Here is a 20,841-nt window from a genome sequence, read left to right as displayed (position 1 = left end):
GTGTATCGGTGGAGCTCTCTGGTGGGTGCATCGTGGAACTGTGTGGTGGGTGCATCAGTGGAGGTGTGTAGTGGGTGCATCGGTGGAGCTGTGTCGGTGGAGCTGTGTATGATGGGTGCATCGGTGGAGCTGGGTGCATCGGTGGAGCTGTGTAGGTGGAGCTGTGTGGTGGGTGCATCGGTGGAGCTGTGTGGTGGGTGCATCGGTGGAGCTGTGTGGTGGGTGCATCGGTGGAGCTTAGTGGGTGCGTTGGTGGAGCTGTGTGGTGGGTGCATCGGTGGAGCTTATTTGGTGCATCGGTGGAGCTGTGTGGTGTGTGCATCAGTAGAGCTGTGTGGTGGGTGCATTGGTTGAGCTGTGTGGTGGGTGCCTCGGCAGAGCTGTGTGGTGGGTGCATCGGTAGAGCTGTGTAGTGGGTGCATCGGTTGAGCTGTGTGGTGGGTGCATCGGTTCAGCTGTGTGGTGGGTGCCTCGGCGAAGCTGTGTGGTGGGTGCCTCAGTGGAGCTGTGTGGTGGGTGCATTGGTAGAGCTGTGTGGTGGGTGCATCGGTAGAGCTGTGTGGTGGGTGCATCGGTAGAGCTGTGTGGTGGGTGCCTCGGTGAAGCTGTGTGGTGGGTGCATTGGTGGAGCTGGGTGGTGGGTGCATGAGTGGAGCTGTGTCGGTGGAGCTGTGTGGTGGCTGCATCGGTGGAGCTGTGTGGTGGGTGCATTAGTGGAGCTGTGTGGTGGGTGCATCGGTGGAGCTGTGTGGTGGGTGCATCAGTGGAGCTGTGTGGTGGGTGCATCGGTGGAGCTCTGTGGTGGGTGCCTCGTGGAGCTCTGTGGTGGGTGCCTCGGTGGAGCTCTGTGGTGGGTGCATCAGTGAAGCTGTGTGGTGGGTGCATCAGTGGAGCTTAGTGGGTGCATTGGTGGAGCTGTGTGGTGGGTGCATTGGTGGAGCATAGTTGGAGCATCGGTGGAGCTGTGTGGTGGGTGCATCGGTGGAGCTGTGTGGTGGGTGCATCAGTGGAGCTGTATGGTGGGTGCATCGGTGGAGCTGTGTCGGTGGAGCTGTGTGGTGGGTGCACCGTGGAGCTGGGTGGTGGGTGCATCGGTGGAGCTGTGTAGGTGGAGCTGTGTGGTAGGTGCATCGGTGGAGCTGTGTCGGTGGAGCTGTGTGGTGGGTGCATCAGTGGAGCTGGGTGCATCGGTGGAGCTGTGTGGTGGGTGCATCAGTGGAGCTGTGTGGTGGGTGCCTCGATGGAGCTGTGTGGTGGGTGCATCGGTGGAGCTGTGTGGTGGGTGCATCAGTGGAGCTGTGTGGTGGGTGCATCAGTGGAGCTGTGTGGTGGGTGCATCGGTTAAGCTGTGTGGTGTGTGCATCGTTGAGCTGTGTGGTGGGTGCATCGGTGGAGCTGTGTATTGGGTGCATCGGTAGAGCTGTGTGGTGGGTGCATCGGTAGAGCTGTGTGGTGGGTGCATCGGTAGAGCTGTGTGGTGGGTGCATCGGTAAAGCTGCGTGGTGGGTGCATCGGTGGAGCTGTGTGGTGGGTGCATCGGTGGAGCTGTGTGGTGGGTGCTTCGGTGGAGCTGCGTGGTGGGTGCCTCTGTGGAGCTGTGTGGTGGGTGCATCTGTTTAGCTGTGTGGTGGGTGCCTTGGTGGAGCTGTGTGGTGGGTGCATAGGTGGAGCTGTGTGGTAGGTGCCTCAGTGGAGCTGTGTGGTGGGTGCCTCGGTGGAGCTGTGTGGTGGGTGCATCGGTGGAGCTGTGTGGTGGGGGCATCGGTGGAGCTCTGTGGTGGGTGCATCGGTGGAGCTCTGTGGTGGGGGCATAGGTGGAGCTCTGTGGTGGGGGCATAGGTGGAGCTCTGTGGTGGGGGCATAGGTGGAGCTCTGTGGTGGGTGCATCGGTGGAGCTCTGTGGTGGGTGCATCAGTGGAGCTGTGTCAGTAGAGCTGTGTGGTGGGTGCATCGGTGGAGATGGGTGGTGGGTGCATCGGTGGACCTGTGTTGGTGGAGCTGTGTGGTGGCTGCATCGGTGGAGCTGTGTGGTGGGTGCATTAGTGGAGCTGTGTGGTGGGTGCATTGGTGGAGCTGTGTGGTGTGTGCATTGGTGGAGCTGTGTGGTGGGTGCATCGGTGGAGCTGTGTGGTGGGTGCCTCGGTGGAGCTCTGTGGTGGGTTCCATCGTAGAGCTCTGTGGTGGGTGCATCAGTGAAGCTGTGTGGTGGGTGCATTTGTGGAGCTTAGTGGGTGCATTGGTGGAGCTGTGTGGTGGGTGCATTGGTGGAGCTTAGTTGGAGCATCGGTGGAGCTGTGTGGTGGGTGCATCGGTGGAGCTGTGTGGTTGGTGCATCAGTGGAGCTGTGTGGTGGGTGCATCGGTGGAGCTGTGTCGCTGGAGCTGTGTGGTGGGTGCATCGGTGGAGCTGGGTGCATAGGTGGAGCTGTGTAGGTGGAGCTGTGTGGTGGGTGCATTGGTGGAGCTGTGTGGTGGGTGCATCGGTGGAGCTATGTGGTGGGTGTATTGGTGGAGCTGTGTGGTGGGTGCCTCGGTGGGGCTCTGTGGTGGGTGCCTCGGTGGAGCTCTGTGGTGGGTGCATCAGTGAAGCTGTGTGGTGGGTGCATCGGTGGAGCTTAGTGGGTGCATTGGTGGAGCTGTGTGGTGGGTGCATTGGTGGAGCATAGTTGGAGCTGTGTGGTGGGTGCGTCAGTGGAGCTGTGTGGTGGGTGCATCAGTGGAGCTGTATGGTGGGTGCATCGGTGGAGCTGTGTGGTGGGTGCACCGGTGGAGCTGTGTGGTGGGTGCATCAGTGGAGCTGTGTGGTGGGTGCCTCGGTGGAGCTGTGTGGTGGGTGCATCTGTGGAGCTGTGTGGTGGGTGCATCAGTGGAGCTGTGTGGTGGGTGCATCAGTGGAGCTGTGTGGTGGGTGCATCGGTAGAGCTGTGTGGTGGGTGCATCAGTTGAGCTGTGTGGTGTGTGCATCGTTGAGCTGTGTGGTGGGTGCATCGGTGGAGCTGTGTGGTGGGTGCATCAGTAGAGCTGTGTGGTGGGTCCATCGGTAGAGCTGTGTGGTGGGTGCATCGGTAAAGCTGCATGGTGGGTGCATCGGTGGAGCTGTGTGGTGGGTGCATCGGTGGAGCTGTGTGGTGGGTGCTTCGGTGGAGCTGCGTGGTGGGTGCCTCTGTGGAGCTGTGTGGTGAGTGCATCTGTTGAGCTGTGTGGTGGGTGCCTTGGTGGAGCTGTGTGGTGGGTGCATAGGTGGAGCTGTGTGGTGGGTGCATAGGTGGAGCTGTGTGGTAGGTGCCTCGGTGGAGCTGTGTAGTGGGTGCCTCGGTGGAGCTGTGTGGTGGGTACATCGGTGGAGCTGTGTGGTGGGGGCATCGGTGGAGCTCTATGGTGGGTGCATCAGTGGAGCTCTGTGGTGGGGGCATAGGTGGAGCTCTGTGGTGGGGGCATAGGTGGAGCTCTGTGGTGGGGGCATAGGTGGAGCTCTGTGGTGGGGGCATAGGTTGAGCTCTGTGGTGGGTGCATCGGCGGAGCTCTGTGGTGGGTGCATCAGTGGAGCTGTGTCAGTGGAGCTGTGTGGTGGGTGCATCGGTGGAGCTGGGTGGTGGGTGCATTGGTGGAACTGTGTCGGTGGAGCTGTGTGATGGCTGCATCGGTGGAGCTGTGTGGTGGGTGCATTAGTGGAGCTGTGTGGTGGGTGCATTGGTGGAGCTGTGTGGTGGGTGCATCGGTGGAGCTGTGTGGTGGGTGCATCGGTGGAGCTGTGTGGTGGGTGCCTCGGTGGAGCTCTGTAGTGGGTTCCATCGTGGAGCTCTGTGGTGGGTGCATCAGTGAAGCTGTGTGGTGGGTGCATCGGTGGAGCTTAGTGGGTGCATTGGTGGAGCTGTGTGGTGGGTGCATTGGTGGAGCTTAGTTGGAGCATCGGTGGAGCTGTGTGGTGGGTGCATCGGTGGAGCTGTGTGGTGGGTGCATCAGTGGAGCTGTGTGGTGGGTGCATCGGTGGAGCTGTGTCACTGGAGCTGTGTGGTGGGTGCATCGTAAGCATGAGCGAATTTTGCGGATCTCGCGTTCGCGAATTTTGCGGATTTGCGGATTCGCAATCCGCAAAATCCGCGAATTCCCGCGAATTTGCGGATTTTTTTTTTTTGTGTTCGCCCGTGTTTCTGCCAGTTCGCGAGGGTTTTTACAATTTCGCAATTTGCGAACTTACCTGTCGGGTCGCAAGTTTTGCGAACTTGTTGTTTCTACGTGTCCAGCCTGTTTGGGACACTCTTCTTCATCTCTGTCACCACTGCCACTCTCTGACTACTCATGCCACCCTCTGGCCCACCCATGCCACCCTCTGTTTCATCACCACACCCTCTGGTTGTCCAGTGTACATTATTTTCGGCAAAGCAAAGCACACCTTCCCTGCCTCAAGTGACCTGAATTAATTTGGGGCTGATTAATGTGTCACAGAATATTTTTTTAGCTGGCACCTGCTTCCTTAGTGCGCCCTGATTAGTGATCTTTTGCACTTGCTAAGTGCTTTCATTGTTGCAAAATTAGTTACAACACCTGCCCTGCCCCAACTGACAATAATGAATTAGGGGCTGATTAATGGATTTTAACTTCCAGCCTGGCTCCTGCTTGTCTCCCTTAGCTGTAATTCAGGACCTTTGTGGCATATGTGTAACTATTCTGAGGTTCAGAGCAGGGTCACATAATAGTTTCAACTGGCAACTGAACTCTGGAGGGGCCCCTCAGGAAGCACTACAGGAAATGGCTACTAATGATGAGCCTGAACTTTTGAACCTGGTAAGTAGTTACTTTCAGTTTTGCTAAGATCGTATTTCTGCAATTTTGCACTTATTCGCGGGGCGCGAACTCACGCGAACAGTGCGAGCAAAATCCGCTGCTCGCGGATTTGCGGATTTTGCGGGAGATTCGCGAATCTCGCGGATTGCGAATTTCCCGAAAATCCGCAAAATCCGCGAGCGGAACGGATTTTCCGCCCATGCCTAGCTCAAATAATGCTAATTGATATTGAAGATGAACACCCTGATTATGTTCACTATGAGGTAGCTTCAGCTAAACGCTAAAAGGGTCGTCTGTCGTAATTTGACAATGGCCGGGTTAGCGCTTAGCTGTGCTACACGTTTTCCCGCTTAACTTGGCTATACTTGGAAACGCCATCTTGTGTGTTACATTACAAGAGAGGAGGGTTTTACCCAAGCAGTCACGGGGACCTGGGCGGTAAGTAGTACATGTAAAGGGGGGGGGTCCCCGTCTGAAGGAAGGTTATATTGCACAACCTACGCAAAATGGTTCAAAACATATTGGAAAGAAAAAAATACAAGAAATTCTTCACTTTTGAGAAGTGTGTATTGTTAATTATTCACAATACATTGATGAACAACTTCAAGCAATTTCATATAATTATCACAGAATAGTTGTGCCCCGATAGGAAAAAGGGGGAAAGGGGAGAGAAGGGGGTGCTCGGGGGAAGGGTTAGTGGGGGATGAATGAACACAGTTGTGGGTGATGAGTACACACAGTATAGATACGGTCAAAACAAATACAACAACAAAGGCCAATTGATTACTAAAGGCATAAATTGATAAATAATTTTCACAAAAAAACTTTCGACGGACACTAAGTCAGTGCTAGACTGTAAAGGACATGTGCCGGAAGTTGAGTGGTAGACACCGTCGACGTTTCGACCCCTATGAGTAGGCTCGGTTCAGTCCTTAAATGGGGTCTTCATCAGGACTAGGAGGGTGGGGGGAGAGTGGGGCGGTCCTGTTGAATAAAGTAGGAAATCTATAAATCAATGATTTAGGTAAAGCAGCAGCTTAGTCAATGCATTCAGACTATGATGGAGGGCCATAAGGAATTACCATGGATTCGTGGCCTGTAGGGCTCACGTTGTGGAACAAACGGCCGGCTGTTGAGAGTCACAAGTCACACGCCGGGAGAGTCAATCTCACCTGTAACTACAGAGGAGTATCAGAGACAAAGAAACCAGTCAGGGGGGACATGGTCTCTATTTAGGTATGAGATGCAGCCCTAGCGCTGCTTGTGCTCTTTACCATATTTGCTTTTTATTATTCATCATTAGAGAGTGCGATTACATACGTGATTTCATCTGTTTCCTTTTAAAGACCCTTCACTCTATATATATATGCTGCCAGCAAGTGACGATCAAACATCCTAACCTGTGGGCCACTACTTCTTATGTACAGGTAATCTTCCATTCTCCAACAGACATGATGCCCTAGCAGCTGGCGACCGATATTCATTAGTGACGCCCCTTTTGCATCGCTTTCATATATAAGCTGGCCTATTGACAATTGCGTCACGCTGGGCACTTTAATCCAATATTGATCCTCCGTTCACACACAGGCTCCCCCTCTTTTAATTGCATGATGCTCACCTCTATTTTTCGACTTAGTTACATCATTGCCACAGCTACTAGTGATGCACATTCCAACTAGAGCCGTACATTGGCACCTTTAAGGTGCTCCACCTTTCACTCCAACAGGCTTCTTCAGCTTTAGGTGTGGTTTTTAATTGTGTGATAGATGTATAGGACCATGTCCCCCCTGACTGGTTTACAGTCTAGCACTGACTTAGTGTCCGTCGAAAGTTTTTTTGTGAAAATTATTTATCAATTTATGCCTTTAGTAATCAATTGGCCTTTGTTGTTGTATTTGTTTTGACCGTATCTATACTGTGTGTACTCATCACCCACAACTGTGTTCATTCATCCCCCACTAACCCTTCCCCCGAGCACCCCCTTCTCTCCCCTTTCCCCCTTTTTCCTATCGGGGCACAACTATTCTGTGATAATTATATGAAATTGCTTGAAGTTGTTCATCAATGTATTGTGAATAATTAACAATACACACTTCTCAAAAGTGAAGAATTTCTTGTATTTTTTTCTTTCCAATATGTTTTGAACCATTTTGCGTAGGTTGTGCAATATAACCTTCCTTCAGACGGGGACCCCCCCCCTTTACATGTACTATCTTGTGTGTTACGGCGGCCATCTTAGATCATGAGCGGCCTCGTGGCCAGCGTGCCCTTTAGTCCGTTGTCTGTACCACTGGAGTTTGCCCAGCAACAGGCTATTTTTAGTAACGGTCAAACCTGTGCATGCGCAGTCCCAACTGACCAGTCGTCCCTCAGGAATGTGCCGCCAAACTGACCAGCGGGGTTGTAACCCCTCCAATGAGCTGGCTGTGTTCCACAAAATGACCATATATGTACATAACGCTCTGTAACTCTGTGCCGCCTATTTTTATTACCTGTAAATTGTATAAAAGAACGGGTCACACCGATGTTCGGTGTGATACTTCTTGCATTACCGAAGGGTGCTGTAGGAATGTACCACCACCCCATGGGGTCTTAATAAACTTGTTCTTTGAATTTTTCAGCTTCCGTGCCAACAGTTCTTTCAATGTAAGTGGGTTATCTTTGGAGCATGTAGGCCTAGGGAACCCGATACTACAGTAGTGCTGGGGGATATAGAACTCTTAAGTGCAAGAATTAATTAATCTCACCAGGCCTGGAGACAATTCCAGAGAAGTGGGAACAAGCGTTCTGCTTCCCGGTGCACTGAACTACTCCAGTTGCTGTACAAGGTTCAGTGGACTGGTCATTGAAACAATCTTCACATATGTATCCGTTGGGTGTGTTGTCTGAAGGAGGCACTGAAACAACCAAGGACTGGAATTGAGAAGCATATTTTTGTTCATAAAAATATCAATTGATTCTAAAAATATAGACAAATAATAAATATAAACATGTAATTATAGGAAGATTTAATGCACTCATTTGTAACTTAGAAATTGAGGTAACACCAAACTTCATCTATATTTATTTGCGTTTTGAACTATTGAACATTCAATAATTGAATTAACTTTATTTTCTACTGGGTTTTATCTTAATCTCCTACCTCCATTATGAGTTATTGGAGGGTGTTTTAGTAGCAGTGGTTGTGTGGTGCTGCACTTACTAACGTTTTAATTTTTTGATTTTCATTAGTAACTTCCACTCAGATCGTGTGACAGTTAAAGATTGTACAGTTACTTATAATGTAATTTACCTTTGTGAATCTGGCCAATGACGACTTGCCCATCTAATGTTCCATTTTCATTGATGTTTCTTCAAATTTGTTTCACCATCTATATTCTCTTACACACTCTATTCATTCTTACTTCCACCCCACAGGTGGTTTCCACCATGTTCTAAGCCCCCCCCCTTATATCTACTTACTCCCAGCCACAGAGGGAAGCAGCCATTAAAGCAGATGACACTTCACCCCCTCCTGGCTTGCATCCGGACCCTTGGGGCCTTCACCCTTTTGTGCCCAGCTCCAGTGTTGTTCAAGGCCCCAGCTTATTCTCCTTTTCTTTCTCACCTTCTACTTCATCTTCCCTCATTCCCTTGCTCCCTTTTGTTTCTCCACTCTCATTACCCTCTGAACTCCTATTTTTCCTTATTTTCTAGTCTTTTTAACAGTTTCTCATCACCCTCACTCTTTGCTGCTTACTTGCTCTAAGGTTTAGCTCTCTTTTTTACTTCTGCACTGCTTTTCCAAGTCTTTCTTTGCCACCTTTTGATGCTGCTGTGTGGTGGCTTCTTTCCACTAACACACTCTCCCCCACCAGCTGTGCGAACATCTCACGGCCCTTCCAGCCCTTCCTTCTTTCCCATCAATTCTGGAGACCAAGACCTTTCCGGCATTAGAACTGCCACAGTTTATTCATATCATTAGTTGGTACACACTTGTTATGGTGGTATTGGTCATCAACATGCTCATTTCTGGCTTTTTTGGATTGCAACGCAAGTCATCTCATAACAGGTTATAAACAGGAAATTCTATACTTTATTCTATATTAATCACTATAAACTGCATAATCCGGCAATGCATCAACATAACAGTCATGATGTCCCTTCAAGGTTGTCATAAATCACTTTCAATTGCTGTGACAGCTCTGTTTCTGTCACTGAGTCCACAGGGTCGCAGCTTCAGGGCTTCAACTTTGCTACCAAATGTGAGGCGTTCATTTCCCCGTGGCCTTGCCTAGGCGACAAGTACTGTGTCTGCCTAGCGGTGACCATTTCTTATCCTTTTGTGTGCCCTCAAGTATCCCTGCCATGAGGCATCCCAGGGTCTTGTCTGTGCACGTTTCTCAAAAGTCCCTTCCTGGAGGCATACCAAAGAAGTTGTCTTGTCATGTATCTCAGGAGTCTGTGTTGTAAGGCATCCAGAAGGACCTTGTCTGGATACTTCTCTCAAGAGTCACAGCCATAAGGCATCCAAAAGGACCTTGTCCGGGCACATGTCTCAAGAGAACCTGCTGTGAGGCATCCCAAGGACCTTGTCCGGGAACTTTTCTAAAGAATACCGGCTGTAATGCATCCAAAGGAAATTGTGAGGGCACTTGTCTCTGGAGTCCATGCTGTGAGGCATCCCAAGAATCGTGTCCGGGCACTTGTATCAAGTGTCCCTGCCCTTAAGGCATCCAAAGTACTTGGTCCAGGCACCTATCTCAAGAGTCGCTGCCGTGGGGTATCCCAAGGACCAGGTCAGGGCACTTGTCTCAAGTGTCCCTGTCTTGAGGCATCCAAAGGGCCTTTTCTAGGCACTAGTTGAAATAATCCCTGATGTAAGGCATTTTCAGGACCTTATACGGGCACTTGTATCAAGAGTGCCCATACAAGGTCCTTTTCTGTGCACTTGTTTCAAGTGTCCCTGTCTTGAGGCATCGAAAGGACGGTATCCAGGCACTTGTATCCAGAGTCCATGATGAGGGGCATCCCAAGGACCTTGTTTGGGCAATTCACTTATTTCAAGAGTCCCTGCCATGAGGCACTTGTTTCAAGTATCCCGGGTGTGAGGCATCTCAAGGACCTTGTCTGGTCACTTATCTCAAGAGTCGCTGATGTGAGGCATCCCAAGGACCTTGTTCAGGCACTTGTCACACGTGTCCCTGTTGTCAGGCATCCTAAGGTCCTTGTCTGGGCATTTGTCTCAATAGTCCCCGTCATGAGGCATCCCAAGTACCTTTCCGGGCACTTGTCAAAAGTGTCCCTGCCGTCATGCATCCCAAGGTCCTTGTCTGGGAACTTGTCTCAATAGTCCCTGTCATGAGGCATCCCAAGGTCCATATCTGGGCACTTGTCTTAAAAGTCTCGGGTGTGAGGCATCCCATGACCTTTTTTGGGCACTTGTCTCCAGAGTCCCTTCCTGTTTGGGTAATTCTCAAGAGTCCCAGCTGTGAGGCATCCCAAGGGCCTTGTCCAAGCACTTGTCTAAAGGACTGCTGTAAGGCATCCTAAGGACCTGGTCCGGGCACTTGTCTCAGGAGTCACTGCCGTGAGGCATCCCAAGTACCTTGTTCAGGCACTTGACTCAAGAGTCTTAGCCATGGAACATCACAAGGGCCTTGTCCAGGCACTTCTTCCAAGAATCCCTGCAGTGAGGCATCCCAAGCCCTTGTCCAGGCACTTGTCACAAGTGTCCCTCCCGTAAGGCATCCCAAGGTCCTTGTCTCAAGAGTACCTGTCATAAGGCATCTCTAGGACCCTGTCTTGGCACTTGTCTCAAGCGTCCCTACCATGAAGCATTCTCAGGACCATCTCCGGGAACTTCTCGCAAGAGTCTCAAACGTGAGGTATCCCAAGGAACTCTACCAGGCACTTAGTCTTTACTGGGAGACATTGACATGCGCCAACCAATGCAGTAAAGGCCAAGCTGATATAGGAGTCTGATGGAACTGTTGAAGTGCAGCGACATCTATCAAGGGGTAGGAAGGAAGTACCAAGACACACACATCCCAGGAGCATTGGACTGAATTTCACAAACACTGCGGTTCATAAAAAACAACACTTTTTGAAAAGACATTGGCACCATATGAAGACCGTCTGATCAGATACCAGGGTATAAACATAACCAAAAACTGATGTGGAGTATCCCCAGGAGCTTGCTTGGGCAATTCACTTGTCTCAAGTGCCCCTCTCATAAGGCATCCCAAGGACTTTTTCCGGGCACTTGTCTCAAGAGTCCCTGTCGTAAGGCATCTCATGGACCTTTTCCGAGCATTTGTCCCTCGAGTATCAGCCATTAGGCATCCCAAGGACCTTGTCTGGGCACTTTTCACAAGTGTCCCTTTCATGAGGCAACCCAAGGATCTTGTCCGAGCCCTTGTCTCAACAGTCACAGCTGTAAGTAATCCCAAGGACCTTGTTGGGGCACTTTTCTCGAGAGTCCTAACCATGGGGCATCTCAAGGACCTTGTCCAGACACTTCTCAAGAGTCCAAGTGTTGAGGCATCCTAAGGATCTAGTTTGGCCTCTTGTCACAAGTGTCCCTGCCATTAGGCATCCCAAAGACCTTGTCCGGGAACTTGTCTAGAGCTTCCCTGCCAGCAAGCATCCCGAGGACCTTGTTGAGGCACTTGTGTCAAGAGTTCCTTCTGTGAGGCATCCCAAGGTACTAGTCACAGCACTTGTCTCAAGAGTCCCTGTTGAGGTCATCCACTCATCCAATGCACCTCAGCCCAGCTGCTTGTCCCTGAATTATGGCCAAGGCCCACCAGACAACACCATAGGATCTTTCTACTATGTCTCTTGCAAACTCTGACAACCTCAGCATGCACCACACATAACACAACTGCAAACACCAAACACCTGACTACCCTCACACAAGCCCCACTGCTCCCCTGTGCTGCGTCCTTCCAAACATACCCTCACTCACCTTTACATACTGCATTTACCCTGCACATTCCCTCTGTTACTGTATATACTCTGCTACTCCCTCTGCTGTAGAAGTCAGAGGGACAAAGTATATTCACCCTTTACTTGCCTTCTGTTACAGATGGTGTCACAGACTGTGTGTTCCCTGCATATCCCTTCTGTTACAGATGTCAGATTCACAGACTGGACATACCCTACAAATCCCCTCTGTTACAGTTTCCAGAGTCACAAACTGTACGTACCATACACATCTGATCTGTTATTAATATAGGTGGCACAAACTGTTTGTACCTTACATACCCCATCTGTTGTGGTGCCTATGCAGCACACTCAGAGTCACTGTCTGCATGCACCCTGCACATCTCCTGTGTCTCAGTTTACAGAGTAACAAACATTATGGTCCATACACATCTGATCTGTTATAGATATCGGAGTCACAGACTGTTTGTGCCTTGCATACCTCCTCTGTTACACTGCCCACACTGCACATTCTCCCTGCTACATAGGCCAGAGTCACAGATTGCATGTACCTTGCACATCTAAAATGATATAGATATCTGAGTCACAGGTTACATGTATCCAGCACACACCCTCTGTTACAAATTTTGAGATCACATACTACACGCACCCTGAACATCCCTTCAGTTACAGTTGTTGGAGTCACAGATTCATGTACCCTGCACATTCCCTCTGTTACAGATGTCGGAGTCCCAGTCTGCATGAACCCTACACATCCCCTGTGTTACAGTTTATATAGTCATCAACAGTATATACCATACACAACTCCTCTGTTACATATACCAGAGTCACAGTTTGCATGTACCTTGCACAAACCCTCTGTTACAAATGTGGGAGTCACAGACTGCACATACCATACACATTTCCTCTGTTACAGATATCTGAGTCACAGACAGAATATTCCTTCTGTTACATATGTTAGAGTCATAGACTGTATGTACCCCGCGCCTCTCCTCCATTGCAGACGTGGGAGTCACAGACTGCACATACCCTACACTTCCCCTGTTTTAAAGTTTTCAGAGTCACCAACTGTATGTGTCATACACAACTCCTCTGTTACAGATGTCGGAGTCACAGAATGCACATACAATGCTCATCTCCTGCGTTACTGATGTAGGAGTCACAGATTGCATGTACCATGTCCATCCCTGAGTTACAGTTTTCAGAGTCACAAACAGTACATACCTTGCACATCCCCGCTATTGCAGAAATCATAGTCGCAGCACGTTCTGCCGAACTGGAACAAAATCACTGAGGTTTTAAAGGAGATCTCTCTGCCACAGGCTGCTTTTTGAGAAGAATCCAGACAGTCCTTGAATGCAGTTAGAATAATATCACTCCCTGTTGGAAAAATGTATACTTTGATGTAACATAAAACAGATCTGAACATAAGTTGCAGCACATACATGGTCATCTTGAAGGAGTCTGGTGATTTACTGTTGGTGAAACAGGTACAGCCACTACTTGTTCATCATTAAGAGTTCATGTGTTAATTTTTTTTGAAAAAAACATAGATCTATCTTATTCATCACATGAGAATTTTAATTAAGCATAACCGAACATTTTATGAATTGGGTGTCACACTTCCCTCCTCCCACAATGCTGCTAACTCAATGGCATTCTGCCACTGAGCTTTCTGTCATGTCCTTCTATATCCATTTTCACAATTCTGCTCTTCCTGAGCTGTTTTTTTTCCATAGATTGTTTGCACATTATGAGTTTGAAATCAGGCAAGAAAGAGCTCTGGGTGTGAGGATTGAGGAATTTAGACCAGACAGAACATATTAGCCAAATAGAAGTTGGTACCATGGGGACACAAGAGAGGGGCATTCTGGAGGTCAGATTGGAAGCTTTCAGGCACCTTCATAAATGGCCGCAATGTTTCCAATGGGGTCACTTGTTACAAATACATGACACGTTGCACTCACCCATTGTGTTGTTCTCTAGTCCTGCGACGCAGTGAGTGACGTCAGGAGGGCACTGCATGAAGATACCCGAGCAGCTGCTGTTGTGGAGAGCGAAACACTGCTCGCAAATTAGGCAATCTGCAGGAAAGAGAAATTCAATGGCAAGTTCTGTACATCACTTTTTTTTGTTTTAAAAAAAAGAACAAAACAATGCAGGTGCAAAAATGAGTCTGGGGGCCTGGAGTGGGGGACTTTCACTTGTTAGGGTGAAATGTTTTGAGGATAAGGAGAAGATAAGAAAGTTCTGGTGCAAAGCATAATACAAAAATAAACACAAAACAAATGCACCAACAACTAGTGGTGAGATGATGGAAATTGAATGTAGCAGAGAGTTCTATTCTTTGGGGCATAGAAAAGTGATGGAGTGTAAACCCCAAATGGCAAATAAAGACTAGAGACAAGCAACAACTGAGGCAGAATGAAGATTACAACAGAAAGAAATTGTCAGGCAGACACCGAGAAATGGGTAGACAGAGGCAGATTGTCAGGATTCGCTCCCTGTGCTCTCGTGCCCTCCACCAGGGGGCCAAATTGTGGGACCTTCCAGTGTTCTAGTATGCCTCCATACACTCACCTGTATGCATATCCTGACTTCCAGGCATGTGGATACTTATTGGGAATTGACATCCATTCCCAATCCATGCCGGGATTTATGAAAGCCAGCCTGCTTATACATGAAGCCAGCCTACTCATGCCTGAAACTCCAATACCCAGAATTCCCTGTTCACTGCTTTGTCTCCACCCTTGCAGGCCAAGGATGGGTGGAGGAATTCAGCTCACCTGTGGCTGGCTGCTGCTAGCCTGCTCACACCTGATGCATGTGAATACTGTGAGCTCTTTTAAGCCCCAGCTCCCTTCAGGCCAAGGTTGGTCATTGTAGCTGTTTACCAGTGAGACCGATCCTTGTTTCCAGTGATCCTGAGCTTTTGCTATTTTTGTTTCCTGAGCTTTAATTATGCTTTGTTCCTTACCTGCTGCTGTTTTCCCTGTTCTTGAATTAGCACTGCCTGCAGTGCTATCCTGACCCCAGAGCCTTAGTATTCCTTGTTCCTGAACTGCAGCAGTTTCCCTTCTCCTGAAGTAGCACTGCTTCAGTGCTACCTTGTTTCCTGTGTTCCTGAGCTATAGCTATTCCTTGTGCCTGAATTAGCACTGCCTGCAGTGCTCTGATTTCGTGAGTTTCTGAGCTATAGCTGAATTAGCACTGCCTGCAGTGCTCTGGTTTCCTGAGTTCCTGAGCTATAGCTATTCCTTGTACCTGAATTAGCACTTCTTGCAGTGAGCTGGTTTCCTGAGTTCCTGAGCTATAGTTATTCTTTGTTCCTGGGCTTCAGCTATTTCTTGTACCTAATTTGCATTGCTTTCAGTGCTCTCTTGACTCCTTGTTACCTGAGCTGTAGCTAATGCATTGTTACTGTACTAGCACTGCCTGCAGTGCTGCCTTGACTGCTGAGCTTTAGCTCACTTCTTGTTCCTGCCCCAATACTGCCTTCTATGCTTCTTTGTTTTCCTGATTCCTTAATCTGCACTATTCTAGTAGACTCTTGTAGCCTCCCCTTCTGTATATCCATTTCCATTTGCTGCCTTTCTCCCCATTTCCTTAGTTCCAGTTCTAGTTTGCTTTCTTTCTATTCTGCTGATTTACTTCTGTTACCTTGTATGTTTGTTACCTGCGTTCTGCCAAGTTTGCCCTGTCATTTCCCTCCTTTCCTTTTAAGCACTCCTCCTTGTCTATTGTGCTTGTGTTTAGTTCTACCCCTTTGCTATTACTGCCTTGCATATTCCTGGTTGATCGCCAGGATCTGTGGGCACAGCTGACTACCTAGCTGGTGTTTCATGTTCACTGTGAGTATTTTCTTTGAGTTACATTTATAACATAACCATAGGTATAAGCTCCACAGACCCTGCCTTTGCATCTATATCCTACATTTGGGTATTTGGAGTCAGTATCTGTAACAGCAATTGTGGGTAAGAAACTTACTGAGCGTTAGTCTTCACGTGTGGAGCTCCAACCTGCTTTTATCCCACACCTTCCCCTTTATTGTTAATGTTCTTTCATATATATGTCTTGCACATTCCTCTTGGGTGTAGTTATTCTGAATGCTAAATTGTCTCTTGAGTGCCCTTCCTTTTTAAGTCTTATCCATCTTGTTCACTTGTACAGGCTTCCCCTTTGGATCCCTCTTTCTCCTCCCACTGGGCAGCACTGTACTCCTCTTCCTGTGTAAGTTTTCTACCCAGTGCCCAGTCCTTGCACAAGTCCCAGACTGTGTTCCTCACATAGTCCCAGACAGTCCCTGACACAGATAGTAAGAGATACAAATAGACTGAGACAAAGACAGACAGACTTAACAGACAGGGAAACACCGACGGGTAGAAGTACTAACATTTGACTCAACAAAGAGCAGCAATCAAAGTTGATGTGCTGCTTTGTGTCTAAGGAAGAGAACAGAACTGGGCCATATCCACTAAGATATGATTAAGGGTGGGTCGAAAACGCAGAGTTACATTCTGGAATTGGGCAGAGATATATAAACTCTGCAAGATTCCTCAGAGTTCTGCGAGTTGGCAGAATTTAGCACATTGCACTGATTGCACTGATTTTTAGCACCGGAGCTTGTTCAGCACTTTGAATTTAGCGTGACTGGCACCACACTGTGCGCCAGAGGGTGCTGCTTCTTTCTGCTACTCAAGTCCGCGCTAAGGCTTACGGGTTTACTCAGCAAGTCACGAGCGCCACTCATCTTGCAGGCCACACACTAGATGGCATTTTCACCAATGATGACCGACTGAGCATAGGAGCACGGATCCCGCTCACCTGGTCGGACCATTCAGCTTTGCCTTTCAACTTAACAGTGCCCATGGTATCCCCAATCGAAGGAAACTCCTGGGGAACTAGAAGAAATTTCAGAAACATAAATAATGACACCTTAGCCCCCTTGATACATAGCGCTACCTCCTCTTTAAGATCTGACCCGAATAAGGAGGCTCTGAACTGGTCAAATAGCATCGGAAGGGCAATGGACATTCTAGCACCTATCAAAAAACACTACTCTGCCAGAAAGACTCCCTCAGCCCCATGGTACACAGAGCGACTCAGGGCACTGAGACAGATCTGCAGGCAAAAGAAAAGGGCCTGGATGGCCAACCCCAAAGCACAGGAGAAAGTCCAACACAAACTTGCTTTGAAAGAATATAAAATAGCCATTACAGAGGAGAAAAGAACCTATTTTAATAACATGACATCTGAACTAAACTCATCAAGGGAACTGTTCAAAATTATCAATTCTCTGACCATCACCAGCTCTGCTAACCCTGTGACAGACACCCAGCTGCTATGTAATAACATAGAAGACTTCTTTTTTACCAAAATTGCAGACATCCACTCTTCCCTTGAAACCCTTAATCAGAAATTGAACAATAATTCTATGAAGCCAGCAAGTCAGCCGCCAGATACGAATCCCGATGAAATGAGTATTTCCATTCCTCACCTTCTTGAATTCCCAGACTTATCATTGGAGGAACTCAACCGGATTCTTGATTCTATTAAATCCTGCTCCCCCCTGGACCCATGTCCTTTAAAGATCTTAAAGGCATGCAGAAAGACTCTTTTACCTCCTCTCCTGGAGATTCTAAATGGAGCAATCTCGGAAGGAATCTTCCCGCAAATCTGGAAACGTGCGGTTGTTAAACCTCTGCTAAAGAAGGCATCACTGAACCCGGAGGTTCTTAAAAATTTCCGCCCGATATCTCTGCTCCCGGCACCTGCTAAAATACTCGAAGCCCACCTAAACTGTCATTTGACAGTATTCCTGGTAAAAGAGAACTGCCTAGATTTCTCTCAACATGGATTTCGAGCTGCCCACAGCATGGAGACTGCTCTTGCGGTCGTAGTGGACAAGATCAGATTGGAGGTGGACAAAGGCCGGACCATTTTCCTGGTCTTGTTGGACTTAACAGCAGCCTTTGATACCTGTCCCCCTCGATTCTGGTCGAAAGACTGAGGGAGATAGGGGTCGGAGGAAGTGCCCTGGGCCTATTATCCTCCTTTCTGCACCAAAGACAACAACAAGTGAAGCTCGGCGACTACCTATCACCTCCTCAAGCGGTGCAGTGTGGGGTCCCACAGGGCTTGGCGTTGAGCCCTGTACTATTCAACATTTATGAGACCCCCTTGGCCAGACTCATCAGAACTTTTGGGTTCCAAGTGTTATCTTACGCTGACGATACACAAATTATTGTCTCCTCAACCCAATCTGGACAAGACGATGCGGCAAAATTCAAACTTTGCATGGAGGCAGTATCCTCCTGGATGATCAGGAAATACCTCAAGCTTAATGGAGACAAAACTGAGGTACTGGTCTTTGGAGGAAGTCAGGACCAGTGGAGTGAGGAATGGTGGCCTACCTCCTTGGGCGATTGCCCTCTCCCAGCAAAATCTGCCAGAAATCTGGGAGTAATTATGGATTCAAAACTGTCTTTCGACCTTCAGGTGAATAGAACCATTGGCACCTGCTGTTCCATCATCCGGACCTTAAAAAAGATTGCTCCCTTTCTGTCCCTTGAGGCCCGTAAGCAGTCGACGGTCGCCCTGGTGCTGTCCAGGGTCGACTAGCAAAAAATACGAAATACCTCTATAGGGACCTATATTACTTTAACATTGAATAAATCCAAGCTATTTTTATAACAGGATGCCAAAGAGGAAAGTGGAAACTTCAAAGTATTATCAAAACATATACATTTTCTTTTTCTTTTTTCCTTTTTTCAGATAAATATATTTTGAGACATTTGTGCAGCTGTACATATCATTTCATCATATATCATGCTCAACAAATTCATGACTGTTACACAAGTATTTTCAAAAAAATCTATAAAGTGCAAATGCAAAACAGTAAAGCATAAGAACAAATGTGCCCTCTAATAACATGTAATCCTAACATTCATACATACATGCTCGCATACCAATCATACCTTTTCTTTTCTTAAAAAACATACCTAACAACATAAACACATAGACTAGATCTCACAAGACATAGAAAAATGACAACCCGAAGGTGTACTTGATGGAATACAGTAAGAACTAAGATGGAACAGTTCTGTCAATTAACTTTTTGGTCTAGATGGGGTTGACCAGTTCATATCCAAACAGTAGATGTTGGGCCGACGTACGTTTCGGTGAATGTCACCTTCCTAAGGGCCAAGGACAACATGTAAGAAGATATATATATAACATAGATACAAATTCTCTACTTATTTTTAAAAGAGCGAGGGCATGGTACAGTTTTCTGAAAATAAAGAGAAACGTTTGTAAATATAATCTTTCTTTATACTCATTCGTTATCTGACATTGTAATTCAGTGGCATCAACTATATACATAATTTTACATCACTTGTAGGGTTTTTAACTGCTCATATAAAGCAACAAAACAATCTTATCAGTGTTGAATCTAAATAGGGTAAAGAGCTTTATAGACAGGAAAGAGGAGTAGTGATTTAGAAGACAGGTTCCACCAAAGTTGTTCACCCAGTGTGCAAGAAACATTTTTCTAGGTGGTGTTCTGTTTTAATGGAATGAGAATGATGATGTTTATACCTATTGGGTAGATGATCAGTGAATAGAAGGCACTGAAGACCTGGCTGTTGTTTTAGGCGTATACTGTAAAAGATATAGGGATATATGTAAATATATAATTACATTAGAATGAAGTTGAAGTCTTAAGTGGTATACAAATCGCGCCATATTACGTTAATTGCATAGGGTTTTTTCAAAAGTTGAGAGTCCGTTAGAAATGAAGGGCGGAGGGCCTCTATATGTCATGCATTCCTTCTGTATAGGAGAAGGTGACAAGTCTAATACGTATATGAATGTTGGCAGCCAAAAGAGCGAAGATTTTAAAGAAAATGATAATGAAAAATACCTGATCGCTTTTACTTTGTAGTGTTCAAATATTTGGGTAGTACAGTTCAGCCAGCCTCTATATCTGTGATGAAATAACAGGGTATAATATGCCTGTTACAAGGAGTTTGCTGTATTACTTATTGGCATTCAAGATAAACATATATGAGCATGCCACGGTAGTATAGTACTCTATGGAGTCATCCTCATTAAAAGGAACAGTGTACATTACTGCACGTAATATTGCGTGTCAAATTTATGGCATAGAAAGTTACAAGAGATTGCATAAAAAATGCCCGAAAATAATGCGGCATTGCCATTATCACTGTGCGGTGAATAAACCACTAAACCTGCTTGCCTTAGAAAAGTGGGAGCTAGGTATATGGTTCATTATACTCTCCTTTTGCAGGACATTGGATATGGGAACAAACGTTCGTAGGATATGTGGGAAATGGAATTACGAATCAGGTGACATTAATCATGCTTTCAAATAAACGTTGCTGCTTTTGCTGGGTACATTGATGTTAAAGGTCTGAGAACAATATTTTGTGAAACACAACTAAAACACACAGGGGATTTCTCTGTGTTGTGCTTTAAATTAAAAGCTACAAATAGTACAAATTAATGTAAGGCTGCGAAGGGTTTACAGTCACTAAATGCGATCTGCTAAGGTTAGGCAGACACAAACGAAGCGTACCGTAGTTGTCCTCTTACCTGACTATGAGAGGGCTGGTGCCGCGACCGGGGGTTCAAGGGACTGAGCCCAATGTGAAAGATTTGCAAGTGTTTGTGGAGGGTTTAAATACAGCCTTAATGAGGTAAGAATTTCGGACAGGTGGGTAACTATGAACATGAAAATAGGACTGAAGCATTGCCTCAAACTAGATATGGATGACGGACTAAGGCTGTGGCGGCCATGTTAGAATGGGTTTTGGTAATGATTTCTTAATAGCAAATGAACAGGAATTAGGTACACTTGGAAAGTGTTATTATATAATTTTTGTAAGGAGAAAAAGAAATTTATGGAGATTCATAGTTTCCTTTTGCATAGATGGTCTTGCACATAGCACGCCGGGTGTGGGGTATTTTTAGGTGGTAAACTGATCAATATCAGATAGAAAACACAGTAACATCATTATAATGTTACTATCCAGGAGATTTCTTCATTATGTCCAAATCGGACTGTGTCCAGGTGGTGAATCCAAAATGTTTCACGTTTTTTGCGGAA

The 20,841-nt window shown here is 47.3% G+C and overlaps 1 protein-coding gene across 1 annotated transcript in view; it reads right to left on the bottom strand.

Moving 5' to 3' along the window:
- The window catches only part of LOC147663738 (phospholipase A2 inhibitor and Ly6/PLAUR domain-containing protein-like), a 99,173-nt gene that overhangs the window by 35,036 nt on the left and 43,296 nt on the right, over positions 1-20,841 (bottom strand). Inside the window, exons 2-4 of the mRNA XM_086950239.1 lie at positions 13,679-13,795; positions 12,936-13,091; positions 7,532-7,681 (exon numbers count right to left, since the gene is read on the bottom strand). Coding sequence (XP_086806365.1) covers positions 7,532-7,681; positions 12,936-13,091; positions 13,679-13,795 — 423 coding nt within the window. The remainder of the gene's footprint in view (positions 1-7,531; positions 7,682-12,935; positions 13,092-13,678; positions 13,796-20,841) is intronic.

Source organism: Lissotriton vulgaris, unplaced genomic scaffold, assembly GCF_964263255.1.
Source record: "Lissotriton vulgaris unplaced genomic scaffold, aLisVul1.2 SCAFFOLD_1366, whole genome shotgun sequence".
NCBI lineage: Eukaryota > Metazoa > Chordata > Amphibia > Caudata > Salamandridae > Lissotriton > Lissotriton vulgaris.
The sequence above is the reverse complement of the archived record's forward strand: the minus strand, read 5'-3'. Positions and strand labels throughout refer to the sequence as shown.